The sequence below is a fragment of the Lepisma saccharinum genome, chromosome 27, assembly GCF_977018435.1.
Source record: "Lepisma saccharinum chromosome 27, izLepSacc3.1, whole genome shotgun sequence".
In the NCBI taxonomy this organism is placed as follows: Eukaryota; Metazoa; Arthropoda; class Insecta; order Zygentoma; family Lepismatidae; genus Lepisma; species Lepisma saccharinum.
In genome coordinates this window covers 31,159,601-31,183,462 of record NC_139255.1, presented here as the reverse complement: position 1 = coordinate 31,183,462, position 23,862 = coordinate 31,159,601, and the positions used below count along the sequence as shown (strand labels likewise).

The 23,862-nt window shown below is 40.0% G+C and overlaps 1 protein-coding gene across 1 annotated transcript; it reads left to right on the top strand.

Moving 5' to 3' along the window:
* Positions 1–7,489: 7,489 nt before the first annotated feature.
* On the top strand, positions 7,490–23,091 carry LOC145980104 (uncharacterized). The gene is made up of 2 exons (XM_083113109.1): positions 7,490–7,859; positions 22,564–23,091. The coding sequence occupies exons 1-2, from the start codon at positions 7,533–7,535 to the stop codon at positions 23,053–23,055; spliced, it is 819 nt and encodes a 272-aa protein (XP_082969235.1). The 5' UTR covers positions 7,490–7,532; the 3' UTR covers positions 23,056–23,091.
* Positions 23,092–23,862: the final 771 nt, after the last annotated feature.

Here is a 23,862-nt window from a genome sequence, read left to right as displayed (position 1 = left end):
GGAATGCATTTATCAAGCATTTTCTGTCTTTCAAAAATAGTTTGTGTGCTTATTTTCCATCATTAATGTGAAATTGAACATGTTGTAAAAATAATTCAAATCGTTTGTTCGAACACAAATGCTTTAGCACCAACTTCTACCCCATTTTTGAATAATTACCAGGGTAATAACGTCTTTGATACCACCGCTACTACTCCTACTACTAATAATGTTGGTCTCGGGTTCGAATCCTGGCTTGGGCATGGATGTTTGTGAGTGTCCATTCATCAATTTCATCTTATCATCGCTCATCCCCATCTTCGCAATTTAGCGAAAAGTGACATAAGAAGCAAAGTAAATGAAGCAAATCAGTAATAATAATAATAGTGTTATAATAGTTATAATAACATTATTATTATTACTATAATAATAATAATAATAATTATTATTATTATTATTATTATTATTATTATTATTATTATTATTATTATTATTATTGGTGCGCTTATTCTGGTACTTGCCCCCACCCCAGAAAAAAAATCGTGGTTACGCCTCTGATGCGAACTACACAAAAACGTGGTAAGGGTAGATCGGAAATTTTCCTGCATGATTTCCAAAGTTTTTTTGTTGACATTGCCCCGTGCCTCACAACTTGAAACACATTTTCCTCTAAATGTACGTTTGTTGAGTTCGCCCTTCGTATCCGCAAGGTCTCAATTACTGCTTTGTGCTACTATTAAAAAAGGAAAAGTATGAACTAGAGATTGGCTCGAAAGAAAATGGGGTAATCAATGCGTACTGCAAAAAGCTTTTTAACTCGGGTTTACATTATTCATACATGAGATTCGCAAGATTCATTCACACACACAAAAAAAAGTCAAACATTTATTAATACACTTCTAATAATAAGGATTTTCATTTTCAGCTAATCATATTTGTCACGTGCACATCTCATCGCTCTGAATAAATACCTAAATACCAATGAACTGAACACGAATGCACTGCACGTCATCTCTTTATTTTTTTATCGAGAAACGGAGAAACTATAACATAAACAGCCAGCACTCGGAAACCACAGACAAAAAACACTCCTTTGCAAACTCACAGATTATCTTCACATGGCCAAACTTTGCTCTGATTGGCTGTTCCACAGAAACCAGTCGACGAAAGCTAGTATCAATTAGAACATGTCCTATTACTCCAAACCAGTCAAGCAGTCAGCCAGGCGGCCATGATTTCTACCTAGAAAGTCAGTTCAGCGCCAACTAGGGCATTCCTACTAGAAATCCAGTTCCGTGTGATAGGAGCTTAACTGTTGAAAACGTTACTTGCATTCAGTGGCGACTCGTGGCTTTTTCTGGGGTGTAGGAAGAAATTATGTTAAACCGAGGAAGGTTTGAAAAATTGTGTACGATGGCTCAACAGACGAAATAGATTACAACTGACTTTCTCCATGTGGTAGTTGGATTGGCTTCTATGGTGTACGCCAACGTTATTATTCTCCTTGTTCATTAATATCAGCAGAGTGGGGGAGAAAGTTTTTACGAAATATTTTGCAAATCGACAATTGTATTGATATTGTAGATCGGTATTTCTATGTTTTGAGTGATTTTGTCAGGTTATCGAATGCTGAATTACATACTGCACAATAACATCGCTCTTCTCGTGATTGGCTGGATAACTTCCGAAATATTTGAAATTTGTAAAAAAAAAATCGTGTTAAAAAATCATGAAATACGTATAACTCTGTCATAGCCCCATTTTCAGTGAAAGGGGATAAAAACTTTGGTTGCCAATATATTAAGCTTCATTATGTACGCAAAAACGGGTGTGAGTATTTCACAGGGGTGGTATAACACTTCTGGACGATAAACTGAAGCGCACACCCATAGAGCCAGACCACGAGCCGCCACTGACGTTCTACAAAGAACAGCAGCTGCAAATGCCTCACATAAAGTTGAGCTGTATACCGTCTTTTCTATATAGGCCTTCCCAATGGTGTGGTGGTAACGTCCTCGCTTTGTAATGAACGGTTTCTGGATTCGATACCCGATTGGGGGGCATTGCACAGTTGTTCAGATTCCCCTTTAAACTATAGGTCCAGTCCTGATTAGCCTTTCTGTGCATACAGAAGACGTTATAACACCATTAAGCCTTGATACAGAGTCTGATGAAGACCTTGCTAGAAGGTTGAAACGTTACGTTTTAGTTTATGTTTTTAATATAATAAAATAAATTACTGCCTTGGTCAGCATATTTAGTTTTTCATACAGAAGACGTTAAAGCAAACTCAAGTATGTCCTATAATTATTTAGTTTTCATATCTCGTATATTTCGTAAATATGGCTTGAAAATGAATTTCGAAATTTTATTATATTTTGACATTTTAACGTCCATAAGCCCTCCGAATTACAGTAAGTTTTATTCGTCGAGGATATTTCCGAGGAGACAAGACCGAAACCCCCCTCCCGTTTTCCAAGTTTCATATTCTATAACGATGTTTGCACCAGTGGCGTGCGGTGCTAAATCAGGCAGGGGAACAGGTGACCTGCACTTGCCCCCTCCCCTCCCATACCTGTCGTAATATAATACAGTAAACCAACTAAAATTCAAGCCTTGTTGAAATGAACCAAATAAACATACGAAACATATGTTAAAAATTTTCAGAAGTGACATACATGAAGCACGTTAAAATTATGAAAATACCAATGTTAAAGCAAATATGATATAATGGGTAAACAAAACATTAAAAACAAAATTGTTGATGAACAACAAAGGAAAAATTAATAAAAGCAATTTATGATTGATCAGAAAAAAATGTTTTGTCGAAACCGGTTTCATCTCTCCATTTGTAGATTAAGTTGACATTTTTTTTTCTAGAGTTGAGCATTGTAATTCAAACGTCCTTAATGCAATAATGTCCTCCTCCGTATCCGTAGCCGAGCGGGTTAAGGCGTTCACTCGTCTTGAAATCGTTCGCTGTGGGACGGCGTAGGTTCGAATCCGGTTCTAGTCGGAATTTATTCGGCCTACGTATAGGGCCGGTGGCAACCCACCATCGTGAGGAAATTGGGAAGCTTTGAATGAGTAAGCGTAATCCGGTCACGGAGACCTACTATAACGGCTGGGGATACGTCGGGCTGACCCACCGACTATTCCAATACTGGTTGAAGATCTCCACGCTTAAAGGTGACGAAGGAAAGCGTGGGAGGGAGACCGGCAGTCGGTAGGTATGCCTAGGCCCTTCATGGGCTGTTGCGCAACGGATTATTATTATTATATTAAACATGCCGAAATATTTTGAATAGTTCTTACAATGAACACAAGAACAAACAGATTTGAAGTGTACCGAAACCTTTCTTCCCAATAATAGAACATTGATAACAACACTAATAAAACGGAAATTTTAACTTTCTATGGCTGAAGGGCAATAGGTCAAATCTTACTCTTAAAATCCTGTGCTTAATATAATAATTTAAAAATCGGGTCGTACATCTCTGCTACACTTAACGTTCGCTAACATTTTTATCGAAGAAAGTTCACCAAAAATGTGCAAAACGGGTATTATTTTTACAGTGTACAAACAATGTACCAAAAATACAATATTAGTGGCTTGTACGTACATGCATGTGTGGCACCAATTGTGATGTGACATTTTAATTAGGAAATATAATTTAGTTACTGCAAATATATTTACTTTGTCTGTTGATTCTTTACATTTCTCTTACTTCGGTTTATTTGTGAGCTGCGTTGTCGACTTGTAATCCAGGGGTCCCGAGTTCGATACCCGGTTGAGGCACATAGTGGTTTGGATCCCACTTTAAACTCTAGGTCCAGTCCCGATTAGCCTTACTGTGCATAAAGTGGACTTAAAACACCAATTTGATCAAACAATCAATTTGTAAGCTGATAAATTCAAAATTCCTTTCATATTATCGTAAGAGATCAAAATTTATTTTCCATATAAGGTAAGTAAAATCATCGAACAGTTGCTTAGAAAGAATTATGCATATAAGTGTGTAAATTGAAAGATATGCATTTAGATGCATAAAATCCCATGGGACGGGTAATTGACACACTAAGATGCATCAAAAGACACACTCCACAGTCGAAATCCCATTTGATGCAGTGAAAGTGCATCAAACCCCAAGACAATATCTAATAATCCAAGATTACACGTTTAGATGTGTCATTTGATGCACTAAGAGTGCATCAAATTCGATTTGATGCATTTCGAGTTCTCTGTGTGTGTAAACAAAACATTAAAAACAAAATTGTTGATGCGCAACAAAGGAAAAATTAATAAAAGCAATTTATGATTGATCAGAAAATAAATGTTTTGTCGAAACCGGTTTCATCTCTCTATTTGTAGATTAAGTTGACATTTTTTTTCTAGAGTTGAGCATTGTAATTCAAACGTCCTTAATGCAATAATGTCCTCCTCCGTATCCGTAGCCGAGCGGGTGTCGACCTCCGTGGCGAAGTGGTTAGCAGAGCGCGCTACAACGCCAGGGGTTCTGGGTTCGAGTCCCGGGTAAGGCATGGGTATTTGTGTTTTGTTCTGATGAAAAGAAACTGAGAAACTGTAAGAACTGAAAAGTGTAAAAAGTGAAATAAGTGTGAATGGTGGGGGATACCTCCGTGTAGGGGGTATTTCCTTTTTTTTTTTTTAAAAAAAAAAAAGCGGGTTAAGTCGTTCACTCGTCTTGAAATCATTCGCTGCGGGACGGCGTAGGTTCAAATCCGGGTCTGGTCGGAATTTATTCGGCCTACGTATAGGGCCGGTGGCAACCCACCATCGTGAGGAAATTGGGAAGCTTCGAATGAGTAAGCGTAATCCGGTCACGGAGACCTACTATAACGGCTGGGGATACGTCGGGCTGACCCACCGACTATTCCAATACTGGTTGAAGATCTCCACGCTTAGAAGTGACGAAGGAAAGCGTGGGAGGGAGACCGGCAGTCGGTAGGTACGCCTAGGCCCTTCATGGGCTGTTACGCGAAGGATTATTATTATTATTATTATTATTATTATTATTATTATTATTATTATTATTATTATTATTATTGATGCAATAATGTCAATCAGATGGCCGAGTTTTTTCATGACGTCCGCTAGATTTGTAGAAATTGACAAAACCCGAACTGTTCCGAGCTCTCTTCTCGGGAACAAACAAGGACAACAATAATTTGCCACTGGAAGAGTATCCAGTTAATCATTTTACAGAGTTGTAGTAACTTGTATGAAAATGCCTTGTGTACGATTTCGTTTTAGTTTCTAATTAGGTTAGGATAGGTGTATGTCTGCTGTCTTTTCTGTAAAGTTCAATGTACTAAAAGCTTTCGTCTTCAGCCGGTCGATCATACAACATTCGCAACATTCGCTTTCTTGTCCTGCGCTGCGCTTGTCTTGCTGGTGGAACAGGTGGATGCGAGCTGTTCCCTCGGAAGCTATTTCGCAGCGTTTAGCCAAGGCATTTAGCAGACGCTTAGATTCTAGAAGATTTTTCCAGTTCGTTATGACTGGCAGACGCAATTTTGCAATGAGATTAGGAAACTATAGACTTACTACACTCCAAACTATCATTACGACGCAATTAAGCTTTAGCACATAGCAAAAACTCGAAGGAAAACGAATTCGCTATGTATCTCGTAGGGAACAGCTTGACGCTATGTCCAACGTGGATACGGGCAGCGTGGTGCGTGCGGTGTGATGCGAGCGCCGCACCGCAGATATGTGCGTGAACGCCGGAAGTGTCCAACGTTACTGCGTGCGATTGTGATGAGCAGTTGCGACGAACATGGCTTCCAGTTCGGTGCTTTTGGCCGTTGTTGATGCAAGGTGCAGATTTTTAATGATCAATGTGGGTGCATATGGCAAAGAAAGTCATGCAGGAGTATTTTCTAACTCAGCACTTTATAAAAATGTCGAAAATGGTTTCTTATCGTTACCAAAAGATTTGCAGCTGTCCAACTTCCATCAAAAAGACCCATTTGTGTTTGTAGGAGACGAAGCATTTCCATTACGAACATATCTTATGAGACCATATTCTAAAAGAAGAGTTCAAATAATGCAGCCGCCTCATATTTCAATTATCGTTTATCGCGTGCTCGAACGACAGGACAGTGGAGTGTGCTTTCGGCATAAGTTCTGCGAAATTTAGGATCCTATTGAAACCAATTGAAACTAGTGTACAGCATGCTGTTCATATTGTTAAAGCAATTCGCATTCTGCATAATGTTATAACTGACATAGAAAAAGATTATCTTGTAAACGTCTTGGACGAAAATGTGATGGACAGGAACCTACAGCTCTCGAAGGCAAAGAACCGCGCTTCGAGAGCAACAGAAAATGTACGAACCGTATTCTGTGATTACTTCTCAGTGAATACAATTTGATGTTTTTGTTCATCCACTCACGACTTTCAAATACTTAAAACGTGAAGACTGTTACGGAATCCCACTCCTTATCAACAATTAAACGATCTTTGTAACGAGGGTTTCTTTTATCCCACAACACATTTCTTCTTTGCACTTCTGCAATAAGTCCTTCCATATTTCTTGGCGACTGGCCACCGGACGGCAAATGCGATACAAAACAAACCTGTTTGAAAATCAAACGTTGCGTGCGTTGCGAGCGGACGAATCGCACGCGTCACGTGTCTACGTAGGACGGGCTCATTGCTGACTACAGGTTTGATCGGATACGACTGCCGCGTTGCTCGCATCGCACCGCACGCACCGCGCTGCCCGTATCCACGTTGGACATAGCGTGAGAGTTCAGCTTCAGTTCAGGAAGTGGCTCCATGAGGATCGTTTACCTTCGCGCGTGGTCGGAAATACTCGGCGTCAGAGCAGAGGGTGGGACGACGAGGGTAGGTGAAGTAAACAAACTTCCAGTCAGGGTGAAAGTTTTTCTTCGGCGTGTTAATTTCGGAAGAAAGAAGTGTTCTTATTATGTTATTATAGATAATTTAAATAGCTAAAAAGTTCGATAAGTAGAAGGCAACAGCCTGTTCCCTCTGTTCCATGGAGGGACCGCCACTGGTTTGCACGATATAATGGTTATATAACAAAACCAACCAAGGAATGAATATCTATCTCTTTTTCTCTAACAAACCAATAATAATATTAATTAGTTTATTTTTTCCATTTATTGAATAACTATGTCTATCACATGAGCATATTTTTAGCACGACGCAATTTCGATATTTTGTTGGTGGCAGATAATCTGTGCCCAGGAGTGTTGGCAAACGTTGTGTGCATACACGTTCACGCGTTGGTAAAAATGTGCAAAGTTCTTCGCGAGGAGAGAAACGTCTACAAGGTAAGCAACACTGCACAGAAGGAGCGACCTTCGTTCGGTTCGGGGCAACAGCGTAGCATTCGACATCGACGCATGCGCTCAGAGCATGCAACACGCGAATCGTGCGGAATGTTGATTGGTGCAGACCGTGCGGCGTGACGTGACGCATTCGACGAAACATCTGCCTGTCGCCAGTCGGTCGAAGGCCAGCAACGGCAACGATGCAGTGCGACGCGTAGCATTCGTCATGGATTGGAATGTCGGTAAGACACTTGATTTCATTGAAGATTATTACAATTCGCCCGTGTTGTGGGATATTAAGAAAGAGGAATACTCGGACAAGAAACTTAAGACAGAGACGTTACAAAAGCTTGCGTCTAAATACGGCTGTGATGTTCCGAACTTGAAGAAGAAGATTAAGAATTTGAGGTCTTCTTTTCATCGCGAGAATAAGTTAGTGCTGAGGGGTAAACGTTCAGAGCAAGGAACATGGTTTGCCTACAACCGCCTGAAGTTCTTGTTGGACATTGACGTGCCGAAGAGAAACTACTCAACCATCAAAAGTGAATCTGCGGTGAGTAAAACCATGATAAAACTAGGATTATATTGTACAGTGGGATCCATGAATATTACCGTGCAAATTGTCCATCGCCATGTTCGTGCACTTTATTTGACCCATTAAGAGCTACAAGAATTAAAAGAAAACTCAAAACAAGCTGTTGACAACTTCTGCACCAGCATACATAAAAATCCATCGCTTAAAAACGCAATCGGATGCGAGAGAAAAATTAAAGAATAGTGTCATGGTCAATTTGCACGGTAATACTCATGGATCCCACTGTACGTAGATATTTTCAGCGAAAAAATGCAGGCTCGACCAGGACTCGAACCCGGGTTTCTACTGTGTGTGCTTATAACACAATAGGATTATGTTGTGTTCTATTTTTAAGCATCCAAGTGCAATGGCGAAGAAATTGAACAACACGCTTTTGAATTTGATTTGGCCGTGAATGGGGAAGGCTATTTATCATCACTCCCATCGTTCCAAAGCCGTAGCCAGATTTTTATTTCGGGGGGGGGGTCCCTTATCAGCAGCCGCCATCTAAAGGCAAAAGAGTGGGGCTTGTTGAAGCCCTCAAAATGAATTTCTCATTATATTACAATTTATTACACAAAATGTTTAGTCCTGCTAATAAAATAAAATTAATCACTACTACGCACTATTGTAATCAAGTGGTCCCGGGTTCGATACCCGGTGGAGGCACAAGTGGTTCGAATCCCACTTTAAACTGTAGGTCCAGTTCCGATTAGCCTTACTGTGCATAAAGTTGACTTAAAACACCAACTATATACTATACTACTACGCATTATTTAAATTAGACATTTTTAGAATTTCGGCGGTTTGTTTAGAAATTTAGAGATGAAAAGGGGCCTCTCCGATGTCGTGGTGGTAACGTCATTGCCTTGTAATCAAGGGTTCCCGGTGGAGGTACATAGTGGTTTGGATTTCACTTAGGGTCCAGTCCCGATTAGCCTATCTGTGCATAAAGTGGACTTAAAAACAAAAATTCAAATCCACATGTAGAGCCAGGCTCGTAGCTAGAATTGATCTCGGGGGGGGGGGGGGCTCACGGGTTATCAGAAGGGCTTTGTAAACAAGTCCATTTTTTCAAAAATTTAACAGTATTAAATGAAGATGTGTGTTTTTTGGAGGAGGTCATTAACTTATATAAAATTTATAAATATCTTACAGATACTACATTTTTCTACATCTATTAAACCATCTCTTGGAGTGTTAATTGACTGATACTGAAATCACCCCTTACAGTAGAGGTTCCCAAAAGTTTTCGTTTCACGGAGTTTCAAGATTCTTCCGCGGCGCCCTAGTCAGAATGTGGACGGGCCTATCTTGCACTTGCAACGTCCAATTAGTGTGGTTAGGTTGCTTTCCTTAGTTAAAAAATATACACATATTTCAAATTCAGAAACATTTTACATGTAAAAGTACTAAATAAGCAAATAATTGGAACACTATAATCATTTCAGTGAAAATAATGGAACATATCGCGGCTACCCTAGGGTGACCAGACGTCCTCTCTTATCCGGACTTGTCCTCCTTTTTAGGTGTCTGTCCGGCGTCCGGGAGGATTTTTTAGAAATCGGTAAATGTCCTCCTTTTTTTGGAAAGAGTATAGCATTGACCATAGCAAATGTGCTGCATACAGAATGCTTCATTCGGGGCGCGTTAAGTATTCGAGCAATGCTCACCTAGCATCTGGGAGCTCAATACGATCACTTTCCCGACTGAGTCATTAGTAGGGCCCGTATTTAAGGCACTAAAAACCTCTGAAATAGGCAGTCAAATAGGCACTTAAAAAGCACCATAAACTCAGAAAAGGCACGAAAATAGGCACTTAAAAGGCACCCTATAATTTAAAACAAAAAGACATTAAAATAGGCAATGGATGTGAACTTATTTAAATTTTCTTCTTACAATGCACAGTTATACTGTATTTAGCACTTCAGTTTATATAAATACATAAACGTGCGCTAGCGATTAACATACTATAATACTCTTTTGATCGAAATTCACATTTGCGGGGAATCGTCTGTTAAAGTAATTCTCACAAAAAGAGCTTGTGCTAACGACTGCGAATTTGAACAAATGATGAATAAACAATTTACACCATTGTAACAAAAAAAATATTTAAAACAATGTTCCAATTCAGACCATCAAATCTGGCGAATTCCAGATTTCAGTCAGTACAACATCAACAAAGCCTTACATCTTTCAATATATGGAAAGCCAAATGCACGTAAGAAAAAGGTGAAGTATGCAAAAATTACAGAATATCCATTTTTTGGCACGATTAAGCAAAATAGGCACTAACCATCAAAATAGGAATTTATAGGCACTATAAAAATGTGTTTTCGGAATAGAAACTCCATGAAACGAACTTTAAAGTTTAAACATGAAAGCCTATGGTTTACTACAAAGGAATAAAAAAGGCAAATAGGCAAATTTCCGCACCCCAGTCATTAGTATTAAGCGCTGAGACTGCTGGAACGCATGTTCCTTTTCGGTTGATTGATTTGGTTTATTTTACTTCGTTTATTTTGCCAGTTTTGGCTAATCGCGAAGATGGGTATGAGCGATGATATGAGATTTTGATGAAGGACACACGTGCCCAGGCTGGGATTCGAAACCGAGGCCTCTGGCGTTGTGGTGCGGTGTGCTAACCACTCCAACACAGAGGTCGGCCAGTTCCTTTTCGAGTTATACATACGCGATACAGAAATGCATAGTGAGAATTTTGATTATTAAGTATTATTTACTTTCATGAAATAACGAAGCGAAAGAAAATATCCAGTTTTAAAGGATGGAAGAAACGAACATGGTGTAAAGTGTAAGGTGGTTGCCACTTTCCCCTGCTGTTAAAAGAGTGCTAGAAATGTTCCTGGCATTGAAATCATATTTCTCTACCCAATCCAAACTTCCTAAAATTTTAATTTGGCTTTTCGGAATAAGTTAAGCGAATCTTACTTGTTACATTTGCATTCACTTGTGGAGATATTTCAGTCTAATATCCAAAAATTAGAAAAGGAGTAAAATTCTGTGCTTCAAATTATAGATATTCTTTGTAATTTGTTAAAAAAAAAGATTAGGAGATTGCTTTCTCTGCTTAAAGGTAAGATGAAGTTCTTGAAAGAGATCTTCTGAAAAGCATCTGTGAGCAAAATGTTGGTAAGATTTTTGTATATTGATTAAATTGAGTAATGGCAAATGTATAGCCATTTTTTGCGGTGTCCTCTTTTTTATGACTTTGACCTCCTTTTTCGCCATGCTCTGTCCTCTTTTTTTAAATTGTGTGTGTGGTCACCTTAGGCAACCCTAAAACCCAGCCACGGTGCACCAGGAAGCCGCGGCGGACACTTTTGGAACTACTGCACTCAATACTATTTTAGATGATACAAATATGTACAATGTATATCACACACAGTAACGTGCCCAGGATTTTCTAAAGGGAGGGGTTATGTACACTTTTTCTGGTAGTCAGCCCTCATTTTGCCATCTTTTCCTATACCTTTGACGTTCTTTTTTTTTTAGGAATACTGGGCCAACGGGGGGATTATAACCCCCACCAACACCCCCTTTGGGCATGCCACTGATCACACAGAAGGACTACAATAAATTTCACCCCCGCCCAAAGCAATGACACTTCCCTTCGTCCCAAAACTTGGGAGATGTTGACCTTTGATTAAGATGCGAAGATAATTTGCATGATGACATCAAAGTCACAGATTTCTGTCTAAACGGGAAGTCACAACAGGTAGAGTGAAGGTACAGATAAAAAGCCTCCTATGAAAGAACTTACAAAAGTCTAGATAATCTTCTAAATATTTGCAGCTACTTGGACTTCTGCTCATAAACAAGATGAGCGAATGTAATAGCTGCTCTTCACGTTCTGTGGATTTATCCTTAAAGTTGTGAGCTGTGTACATTTTCACTCTTCACTGGAAACTAATTACACAAAATAGTTTTACCTAATGTCAAGGGGACTGATGGCAGTGCCAGGGGGGGTTGAGCCCCCCCCCCTAGCCCCTGCCTGGCTACGGGCCTGTCTAGAGCACGTTTCTCCAGGTTTTGTATTATACTACAAATTTCAAATATAATTCCCAGGAAAGGGATAAATACATATCTTCATATGATGTTAGAATCAATTTTATTTTGTATTATCTTCCCGAAAGTAGAGTTCTATTTTCGTTTTCCATAATATCTTTACACATGCTAGTTCTTATACCTGCCGCAAAATTAGTTTGGTATTGACGCTTGGGAAGCACGTGTTGAAATCTGGTCTACGGCAATGCGGGAGGGTGGGTTGCTGGCATGCGAGCCAATCAAAATCTTCCCAGTGCTTCACCCAAGCCCTGGTTACCTAGCAACAGACAACGTTTATCTCGGTGTTGCCGCTTATCGGGCGATTCTTCCTGCGATCAGATTTCATGTTGTTGGGAGAGGACGTGCTGTTTGTTTGTTGCGTTGCTGTGATATTTTAACCGGTCCGTTGTTTAGTGTTTATTGAATTTAGAGTATTCTTTGTTGTATATAGCGTGTTGTTTTAGTTGTTATTTTTTGTACATAATTTTCTGTGTTCTTGAGTGTGTCGTGAGCTTGTGTGAAGAATGTCAAGCACAGGAGGCAATACTCGAGATGACAATGTACCAAAGAGGCCATGCACTAAAAGAAAAAGGAATTCTTCTCAAAGGACAAACGTGGGAGATGGTTTGTTCTGAGCGCAAATAATTTGAGCAAGAGAAAAACAATGGGGCTCCAATCATTTCTGTAAATAAAGTTCTGGACAGTACTGCTGCTGCTTTCGGCGTGTCTAAGAACACTATTGTTACCATAGGAAAGAAAAATATAATGTGGTAGAAATAAATAAATAAATAAATGCGAGGCTTCAAAATTGGAAACCCCAGGAAAGAAGAGGAATATCAATAAACGCGTGACAAATTTAGATACCTTTCAGCAAGATGCTATTCGTCGCCATATTTACTCTTATTATAGGAGGAAAGATTATCCCACTGTTGGGAAACTGCGAGTTTCGTTGAAAGATTCGGCATTTTTTCAAGGTGGGGAAACATCTTGAAGGACAGTCATAAAATATCTGGGATTCTCATACAAAAAAAAAAAAAATAATAATGGACGCAAAATAAAGTAAAGTATGTAGGCATATGGGGATGTGGAGGTAAAGCTCCACACATTCTCGACCTCGACCTAGGCCATATTATGGAGGTGATGTGGTTCACCAACCGCCTTTACCGCAGGTTTGCCCCAGGTACTCACTTGGGCTGAGTCGACCCCGGAGCCGCTCGGGATATTTGAAAAAGTTCCACAAACCACCGCGGGTCTCACACGTGAAAGTCAGACGCCCCACCAACTCAGTTGCGGTATAATTGAAAGATTGGCAGACTTTAACGGGGACTTCGGAAAGAAATGATTATTGAAAGTGTATATACAGAATGGATTGAAAAGGTAACCTGTAAACAATACTCGTTTCGTTAATTCGTTCATGTTGTAAAGGAGATGGAAATGAAGAGAGAAAACAATAACACATTCATTATTGCTGTCATCATTGTTATTCCGTTTTCCTCGAAAAACAATAACACATTTCATCATTGTTCCTTTTCATAACACGTTTTCCTCGACACAGCGTCAGACGGCTGCACTGCGTACCGTACCGTACCGCATGATATGGCAACACCGTGACGCGTGTTCCTTCAGCTCTCAATACCAAACTAATTTTGCGGCAGGTATAGCACATATTTTCAGTGGCGGCAATTAAGGGGGGGCCAAGGAGGGAATTTGCTCCTCAATTTTTCCACGCACTATGGCCTCTTAATGTTAAGCCGTTCTACTATGAGAAAGTATATTTTTTTGCGGACCCCCCCCCCCCCAAAGTTTGTTAATTGTTACCAAATTGTCGCCACTGCATATTTTAATTATTTTTTACACAATTTCCATATTTTCAAACACTTTTCGACATATATTTCACATTCATGCTATTACTACAATTTCCCTTCTTGTATTAAATAGCAAAGTTTTTCTATTTATTTGTATTATGCTGATTTTGTGCTCTGTTTATTTTAAATCTTGACAATAGACAATGCATCTGTTACTGTAACGTTCTTGTCAACAATAGAGCATGCAAGCTCAAGTCTTAGCGGTGATATCCCTTTCATATTCTAAATATACTCCCATTACTTCATGAACGCTGTTTTAGTTCATATAAATCCGTCTTTAGGGACACCTGGAGCACGTTTCATCACTTAAAAGAAAGTCTGATTATCCCTTGTTTGGGTTACGGGTAACAAATAATAAAGCACATTTTGTACCAAAACGTCCCAATTTTCTTTATTTCACTTCGAAACGGCTTCTTGTGAATTGTAAGAGCCATCTCAAATCACAAACCCAACACAGCAAGCGGTAATAAACACAAGCGAAATACCACACGGTAGTTTGGCTAGTGCTTACTTCTCCCTACTCCCCTCTCGCGTTTGGAATCGTCCTTTCGAGGTAGTTTCGTCTTCCTTGGCCGGACTGTATACTGTCTTTGCCTCCCCCCCCCCCCCCCCAAGTATTGGCACCTTGCCCGCCCAGTTTTGGAACCCAATCGCCGCCACTAATTCCTGATGTAACTTTTACGGGGTGTCATACTGGGGGTTGATGCTCAAATATGACACAGTGGCGGGTTAACGATCTTGTATCGCAGCGAGTGGCTGACACATGTAATGAATAGCCCCACTCCACAAAGCAAAACCATGAAGAGCTAGAATCTTGGGGGAAGGGGCAGAGGTGAAGCGTCCGGTCATCGGCAGATGCGGCGATGACAAAGCAAAATAATAAAAAAATTGCTTTTTAAATATTTTAGACAAGAAGTAAAAAATAAGTCAGAATACTCGCATATTTGAGCGAAATTAGTCACTCGACGCCATGAAACAGCTAGAAATACGCAAGAGATTCGCTAAGTTTAGAGCATCGGAAGAAGAGCCCAGTTCTACCCCCTGTGCCCAACCGGCCCGCTACGTGTCCTGTTGAGTGCAATGGTGTCAGGCGAGCCACAGGGCTGCGAATCCAAGGACCGTCGACCGCTTTTCCCCCGCTCTTGAAGGTCTGGTCATACGAGGCCTTTTTTCAGTCCCCTTGTTTACAAACACGGCAGGCTTTCAGTGACGTCATAAGTAAGCAAAAGCATAAATTTCCCCACGGTTAGTGCTACAAAGAGCTGGGGGGAGGAGAAAGCAGGATTGGGTCCATTGTGTTTCCTTCACAGTATTTCTCCTTTTCAATTTTTTTCCTTCTTTTGGTCCTGCGGTTCAAATATCGTTTTCTGAAAATAATGTTCTTACTTTACAAAACACGAAGTACTTCAATGTTGTTTTGTGTTTACTATGCTTACGAATGACAAGACTGATCAAGATTTTTGTTCTCGAGGTGACAGACATACTTACTTAGACAGAACCTTTTTCCTAACATATCTTACTTTCACACCAGGGATGGTCAACAACATCATGATTTTGGAAAATTTAAAATCTCGATTCGGCGGAGAGAGGCGTTTAACAATTTTTCCATTTTTCGGGTAGAATTTAAAATAGTTTAGTCTTCCTTATTTTACGATCATATACAACGTAGAAGAAATCCGTCATCTTTTCTTACCTTTGAGGTTATCTTAGGAATACTGGGCTAAAGGGGGAAGTTATAACCCCCACCAACCCCCCCCCCCCCTTGGGCACGCCACTGTAGCTCATAAAGTAAGCTGAAACGTCACCATACTGTCTCAGCTAAGTGATATGGCTGTATCATAGAAGGTTTATCCTGGTGGCTCTAACTTATTGGACACCATATTGAACATCTTCGTCTATTGATGTCATAATAAATGTTCTCGTTTTAGGTTAGGCATGTTAGTTTAGGGCTCTTAGCATAAATAATACCTTTTTGGTCAAGTCCAGAAAAACTGCAGTGTATTTATCGTGTATTTATGCTAAGAGCCTTAAACTTGACAGGCACAGCGATAATTAAGACCCTATCGTAGTACAGTTCCCGCCACTGAGTGGTGTTTTGTCGGCGAAAAGTTCAACCATAAAGGTGCAAGCCAAGTCCGTCTAAACGTTCCTCCCTTAAGTGTTTTAGGACAGGAGACCGAAACCAAGTGCAAGACGAATACATGTGCATGAAAAGGATGACACTCTTTGGGCTCTTAGCAACCGCACGTTCTGTCACTACGAGCGATGTCGCGACGTTCAACACACATCTTTGCTCCTTTGAATAAAAATTAGGGCTTAACCGATGCGATACTCTCACCGATACCCACCGATACTTGTATAATTCCAATTTATATATATATATATATATATATATATATATATATATATATAGATATATATATTCATATATATATACATATATATATATACATATATATATGCACATATATATATATACATATATATACACATATACACACACACACATATATATATATCAGTGGCGTAGCGTTATAGTACGCCCGTACGCCCGGCGTTCCCAGATTTAAAATTTCAAAAATGCGTAAATGCTGTAAACATGAAGTACAACTTGACTAATTTCATATATGTTTGACCTTCATGGCATTATAATAGCTATTTTTCGTGATCCGGTTGCAACGCTCCACTAACAAAACTCGTTCTAGCATTTTTTACAATGCCTTTCCTGGCCGGGCCGGGCAGGTTCGGCGTAAGGGACTGTATTCCTTTGCACGCGCGCAAATGCTCTCTCGTTCGCCAGCGGACGGAGCAGAGGGCTACGGTGATTAGTGTTGCCCACGAGACGAGACGAGACGAGACAAGACTTTGGTCTGTCTCGTCTCGTCTCGTGAAAATGCTGTCTCGTCTCGAAATATTCGTTTGTCCCGTCTCGTCTCGTCCCGTCTCGTTTTGTCTCGTCTCGTCTCGTCTCATGAAAGTAATCCAGGATATTATGCCAACAAAGTTATAACTGGGAGACATCACAAATATTATTCTCGAAAATTGGTTTAACCTGTAATCAGTTTGCTCACTGTAGCTATAGTGTGAATAAATATGATTCCTTAATCATAAGAACATAAGTATAACAAATAAAGTTTGTTGATTATCAATAGCTAGATAATGTATAGAATCTGCCTTGCTTTTCTAGCTCCCATCCACTCTTTATCCACGACAGGATCCCCTTCCGTTCCGTCTATGATAAAAGTATTTACCGCACGGGCAGTACCAACAGATCGAGGCGATTCTACGCTCGATATTAAGAAAACGACCCAATTTGAGCGACACGCAAGCGACAAGAGACACGTGGTGCTTCGGTTCGGAAGGTTACGTTTACTGAGGGTTCGTATCCAAGCGAAACATGTTGCTTCTCTCCTGTGACTTGTTCAATGTGACAAGCGACGCGGAAGTACCACACTGAACCAACGAACGACAGGGACACTTCAGTTTATAAGCAAGCATTCTTCGCGGAAGCGCGGATAACAACCCTCGCGACTATACTGTCTATACGGTATCCAGAAAACAGCAGAACAACAAGCAAGCGACAAGCGAGACGTGCAGCTACGGTTCGAAGAGTTTGCTGTGAGCAAGATTTGCTTGGAAGCGAACTTTCAGTAGTCAATGCAACCTTTCGAACAGAAGACACACGAATAGCTGCACGTGTCTCTTGTAGCCTCGGTCCGTTGTTCACGGATGCGGGGTGAATGTTTTCCTTCAGACTGAAGAGGATTGTGTCGCTTGTCGTTTGGGTGTGAATTATACGTGTCGCTTCGGTGTGAAATTTCCACAAGATAGCTTTCAGATTGAAGCGACAAGCGACACAGATTTTTCACACCAAAGCAACGAGCGACACGCTCCTTTAGGGAGATTTCAGACCGGAGCCTCAAGCGACACGCGACACATGTTGCTTTGGAACGAGCCAATCAACAGCAACGTTTCACAGCGTAGGAGCATGGCAGGCCGTACAAACCTGCGTTCGATTGGTGAAATCCTGAAGCGACACGTGTTACGGGTCGCGTGTCGCTTCGATGTGAAATCTCCCTTAGTCTATAAGCAAGCTCTCACTGTGAATTCACTACCAAAAGACAGAGGCGACACAATGCAAGCTATTAAAAAACGGCGAAGTCCCAACAACACGCAAGCGACAAAGCAACACGTGCCGCTTGTCGGTCTAGTCGCTTCCGTTCGGAAGGTTGCATTTATTACTGTGGGTTCATTTCCAAGCGACACTTGTTGCTGTCGCATGTCACTTATTACTCCTATGACTTCAGGCAATTTTATGTTCGTTACGTCAAAGCAGAGTATCTAATTGCACTAGCTTTTTAGAGCCGCGGTGGTGTAGTTGTTAGGGCGTCTGACTGCCAGGCGGGAGACCCGGGTTCGAATCCCGGAGTGGGTGAATAAAGGTCGGAATTATTTCGCACTGTTCCCGCATAAAGTAGCTCCGGGGCTCAACAGCCTCATATCAATGGGTGCATGGGGGCAATCCGGGAGGGCAAAAGCAGCCGGAGTGTGATGCTGATCACTTCGCCTCCAAAAATGACCTTTCCCCCACATCCCGTAAATGTGACTTCATGGCACTGTTATATGCACTTAGAACTTTACCTTTACCTAGGTTTTTAGTGATAAATCTTTGGAGTTTGCAACCAGCACTAGACGCTGCTGTGGATTTTGAGAAGAGGGTCGCAAATGAAAGAAGGGTCTGTTTGGGCGAGAAATTTTATGACGATTGTCGCCAGTATGGGTGGAACAGGGCCGTAGTAAACAATGGCAGTGACTACCTCCGGATCGTTTCGCGCAAGGATTAGGGATGGCCAAACGGATCCGGATCCGAAAAATCCGGATCCATTCGGATCCGATCCGGATCCAAAAGTTACAGATCTGGATCCGGATCCGAAAATTCCGGATCCGGATCCGGGTCTGAAAGTTTCGGATCTGGATCCGGATCCGAGAGTTTCGTATCTCAATCCCATTATAATATTACCACACCTTAAAAGGTATTATGATCTTCGATTACAAAGAAATTTTTCTTTAGTCCTACAAGATTTTTTTTCAAGTGTTGTTCCTAAAATACTTTGCTACACATCGGCTAACACACTCGTGCACACATGTCAGAGGTGATTTTGTAAATGCCATTGAAACGAATATGTATTCATTCGAATATATTGGAAATGAAAACACACATAAATGTGAGACATTCCATTCCAGGATGAAAGCTTTAACACATATAACAAGATAGAAATGTTATACAAAAATTATACAATTGTTCTACAGTTACAGTTCTACAAATTAAAATAAAACATTATAATATATGCAGTGTTATATAATTACAAAGTATAAGACTAACAAGGGAGGTTATCTAAGTGTCCCCCTCCGATTTCCATAAAACTTGGCAGGTGTATAGTGGGGCCCAATGGAAGAAATACGTGTTTTTTTGTTTCAGCTAAAAAACGGTTTTAGGGGGCAAAACCCCCTCAAATGTCAAGATGAGGACAAATTGAAGTGAGGATCGGACCCCTGTGTCCCCCTCCGATTTCCATGATACTTGTCAGGTGTGTGCATAAACGGGCCCAAATGAAGAAATACGTGTTTTTTTTGTTTCGGCTAAAAAACTGTTTTAGGGGGCAACCCCCCTCAAATGTCAATATGAGGACAAATTTAAGTGGGCATTTGACTTATGTGTCCCCCTCCGATTTCCATGAAACTTGGCAGGTGTATAGTGGGGCCCAAAGGAAGAAATGCGTGTTTTTTTGTTTCAGCTAAAAAACTGTTTTACAGGGCGAAACCCACTCAATTGTCAAGATGAGGACAAATTGAAGTGAGGATCGGACCCCTGTGTCCCCCTCCGATTTCCATGATACTTGTCAGGTGTGTGCATAAACGGGCCCAAATGAAGAAATACGTGTTTTTTTTGTTTCGGCTAAAAAACTGTTTTAGGGGGCAACCCCCCTCAAATGTCAATATGAGGACAAATTTAAGTGGGCATTTGACTTATGTGTCCCCCTCCGATTTCCATGAAACTTGGCAGGTGTATAGTGGGGCCCAAAGGAAGAAATGCGTGTTTTTTTGTTTCAGCTAAAAAACTGTTTTACAGGGCGAAACCCACTCAATTGTCAAGATGAGGACAAATAGAAGTGGGGATCTGACCCCTGTGTCCCCTTCCGATTTCCATGAAACTTGGCAGGTGTGAGTATAAACGGGCCCAAATGAATCTTACAGATCTTTTTTCGTGTAATAGAAGCTGATTTGTGTTTCTAAAGAAAATGCTTTATTCCGAATAAATAAGTATTTGCAATTGATTTGTTATTTTGTTTACATTTTTTTCGAGACTTTCGAGACGAGACGAGACTTTTCACGTGCCATCTCGTCCCGTCTCGTGTCTCGTCTCGAAAACGAGACGAGACAGGTGGTCAATCTCGTCCCGTCTCGAATTTTAAAAAGCCTGTCCCGTCTCGTGAGCAACACTAGCTTCCAATAAGTTCAGAGGAAATTATACAACAAAGGCTAAACGAATATATTTTTCATTATCTAATTTTAGTACTTGATAAGTCTTTCGGGGGGGGGGGTCCGGACCCCCTGGACCCCTCTAAATACGTTCTTCGTTCAATACAAAACGACAAAATCGTAAATACAAAACAACACACAGTACTTCGTGTTTTGTCAAGGAAGAACATTATTTTTTTCCGAATTCTATATTTGAACCGCAGGATCGAAAAATTGAAACGTAAAATACCATCAAGCAAAAACAATGGATCCAGTGCTGCTCTTTTTCCAATTCTTTCCAGCACTAACCGCGAGAAAATATTTGATTTTGTTTACTTATAAGATTTTCTATGCACCATCACATTCATGTATTCTGTGTAAGTTGTGTTGCGATGCTCTTCAATTTGTGTTTTTCTCTTAAAAACAAGAGCGTTGAATGCTTTACAGTGTTGGAAATAGCAGAAACTCGAAGTCTCATCCTGATGACGTCACAGAGACCCTGCCGGGGCTGTAAAGATGGGGACTGAAAAGAAGGCGAGTTATGACCAGACCTTCAAGAGCGGGGGGGGGGGGGGGGGGACTAGCGGTCTACAGACATTGCTATGTACTATGTCTGAGACACGGCCACAACTCACATGGCCGATGACTGTTTTGACTGCGGGGGATCTTGAAGAGAAATATGTCCACAATACACCAGGTGCCTCGTTGGCTGTAGGGTCCTCATTGAGATTGTTGTTAAAATCTGTATGATCAAAGCCTGGTAAACTTAGATGGAACTCATATGGGGAGTTATACCCTTGATTTGCAATATACTTGACCGCGAGTCTTATCTGTGTATGGATCTTTGTTACGTACTTGCTGTTCACGGAACTTGAGTCCACGTTCAATTAACAAACGCATAAATACTTACCTCTTTCACCTTTCTTCAAACATAAAGGTAAGTTGGAAAAATTGAACAAACCTTTGCAAAGAAACAAATTTTGGTTTTGGACGCGCTTCTAGCCACTGGTATCGGCGGAAAAATTTCAGCCGATACTTACCGATACCGATATCCGGTACCGGTATCGGTTCAGCCTTAATAAAAATCTGTATAAAATCGATTTCGCAAGGTGTATTGACAATTATAATGGGTTTGAAAAACAGCTGCAAAGTTCAAAACATGACCAAGATCGGATTTGTAGAACTACGCTACTAAGAAAAATTGTTTCAAGGAAATTGATAAAAACATTTTTTGGCTGATTTTAAAAAATCTGAAAAGAATTGCGTTTAAAATATTTATATCTGCACTGTATTTAAATTTCATCACGATCGGACCACGGTCGTTTAGAAAACTAAAAAAAAACTGCATTTTTTCCTTCTCACGACGATAAAAAAACGAAGGTATACTGGCAAAAAGATTAGGTTACCACAGCTTAACGCAGAATTGAATAAGCTATGTAAGTTTTGATGTAACTCGTTTTTACATAGGTCAACGGTTAATATTTAATTAGAGTCCAAACTCGGGTATCCATCTGATAGTAGGCTTACATGGCATTACTTGTGATGCAAAATTCAAATACAAAATGTGCTTAATTTTTTGTGACCAAAACAATGGATTAATAAACTTTTAAGTGCTGAAACGTGAATATCCTTCCTGTTGTCCCTAAAGACAAATTAATATTGACTGAAAAAGCTCCAATATCCCATGATGTAAAAGGAGTATATTTAAAATATGCAATGGATTTCACAGCGAAAGCTTGAGCTTGTACTCTCCATTGTTGACAAGAATAGGATAACAGATGCATTGTCTATTGTGAATATTTAAAATATAGAGGGAATACAAAATGAAGAGAATACAGATGCACTGATAACGTTTGACGTTTACAATGTAATAACTGAAAATGTAATGTAGCCATTGCATGGATATGGAATACATGTCGAAAAATGTTTGAAAATATGGAAATTGTGTAAAAATCATTCAGATATGTAAAATATATAAAAAATTAAAGTAGCAAAGATAATACAAAATAATATAGATTTTTAGCATCGTATGAAGATATGTATTTTCATATAAATCTTTTCACTGCTAATTACAAATTTACAAATATTCACTGATAAAATAAACCAAAATTGCTGCATTACTACAACCTATATCACTTCAATAACTCAGTACCTGGGATGTCTCACTGTCTTCAGATATTTTGTAGTCAATCCAGTCACATTTCCACATTGTAATTCGAGACTTTCTGTTTCAGGGATTTGTTCATCCCTCTAGTGCTGTCCAGGGATCTTCAAGAAGGGATCTTTATGAGGCAAGGAAAAGTACGATCAAAGAAGAACGCAGGAAAGAACCCCACATAGAGAAGAAGAGGAAGCATACAGAAGACGAAGATGATGAAGAAGAAGAGCCACATGCAGTTAGGTCTCCAAGGCGGGACGAATGCTCAACGTATGGGGAACATGTCGGCAACGAGTTGCGAAACTTGAACCCCACAGCTCGAACTATGGCGAAACACATGATCAACAATATCCTGTTCAATGCAGCTGTGGGTAAGTATGACAGACCGTCAGTTCTGGATCTACAAGACGCTTCTACTTCGCTTTACTACGATGTTAATTACAGATCCACCTCGCCCGCTTCTACTTCTTCGCACCAGACTGTTACGGTACATCCCAACGCGTCTCCGATCAGTGAATTTATTGCAGACGATTTGACGTCACCACAAGTAGGCGTGAATCCAGACTAGTCTTGTCAGTTGTTTGTTTTTTTCTCAGGTACGAATTTCACGATTCATCTGTAACGACAAATACAGTATGAAATAAGAAGTTTATGATAAATATGTTACAAACTACATACTTCAATTGCACTGTGCAGTACAAAATAAGTGACAATTATAATAAAATATAAAGTACTAAGATGGTTTTACTTAATATTAATGGAAAATTTTACTTGTCCCTTTTGTGCAAAAGTTATTTTAGTGATTTGTATTTATGTGGGTTACCCATAATTCTGCAGCAGTTTCGTTTACCAATAGATCCCTCTATTTTTACAGCAGAATGTTATACAGAGCTTTACAATATGACATCTGCAATTATTAAAAATAAAAAAAATCTCCTCACAGACCCTTTAAGTATATTACAGGCACTATCTACTTCATATTCTAAATTATGCCAACAGTCTATATTTAATATCCTTATAATCCAACAAGTAAAATCGCTCATAAAATAAATATTGAGCCAGATATTTTCGACATATCACTTTCACCAGGCTTTCTTACTCTTACACACAATAATATCCTCTAGTGAAATACAAACTTACTAGCCATTGGAGTGATTGGTGGAAGGAACAATTGACGTTTGGAGGTAATACATTAATACATATAGATGGTTAGCGGATTTTACATCTACGACAGGTCAGTTTTCATCAAAAGATGAAGGACGGGACACGTACGCACACCAGCACATTTAGCACAAGAATACTTACTACATCACACCAAAATGTTAAATGTAGTAATGAAAACCGATGCTCAACATTTATTCTTGAAATATTCACA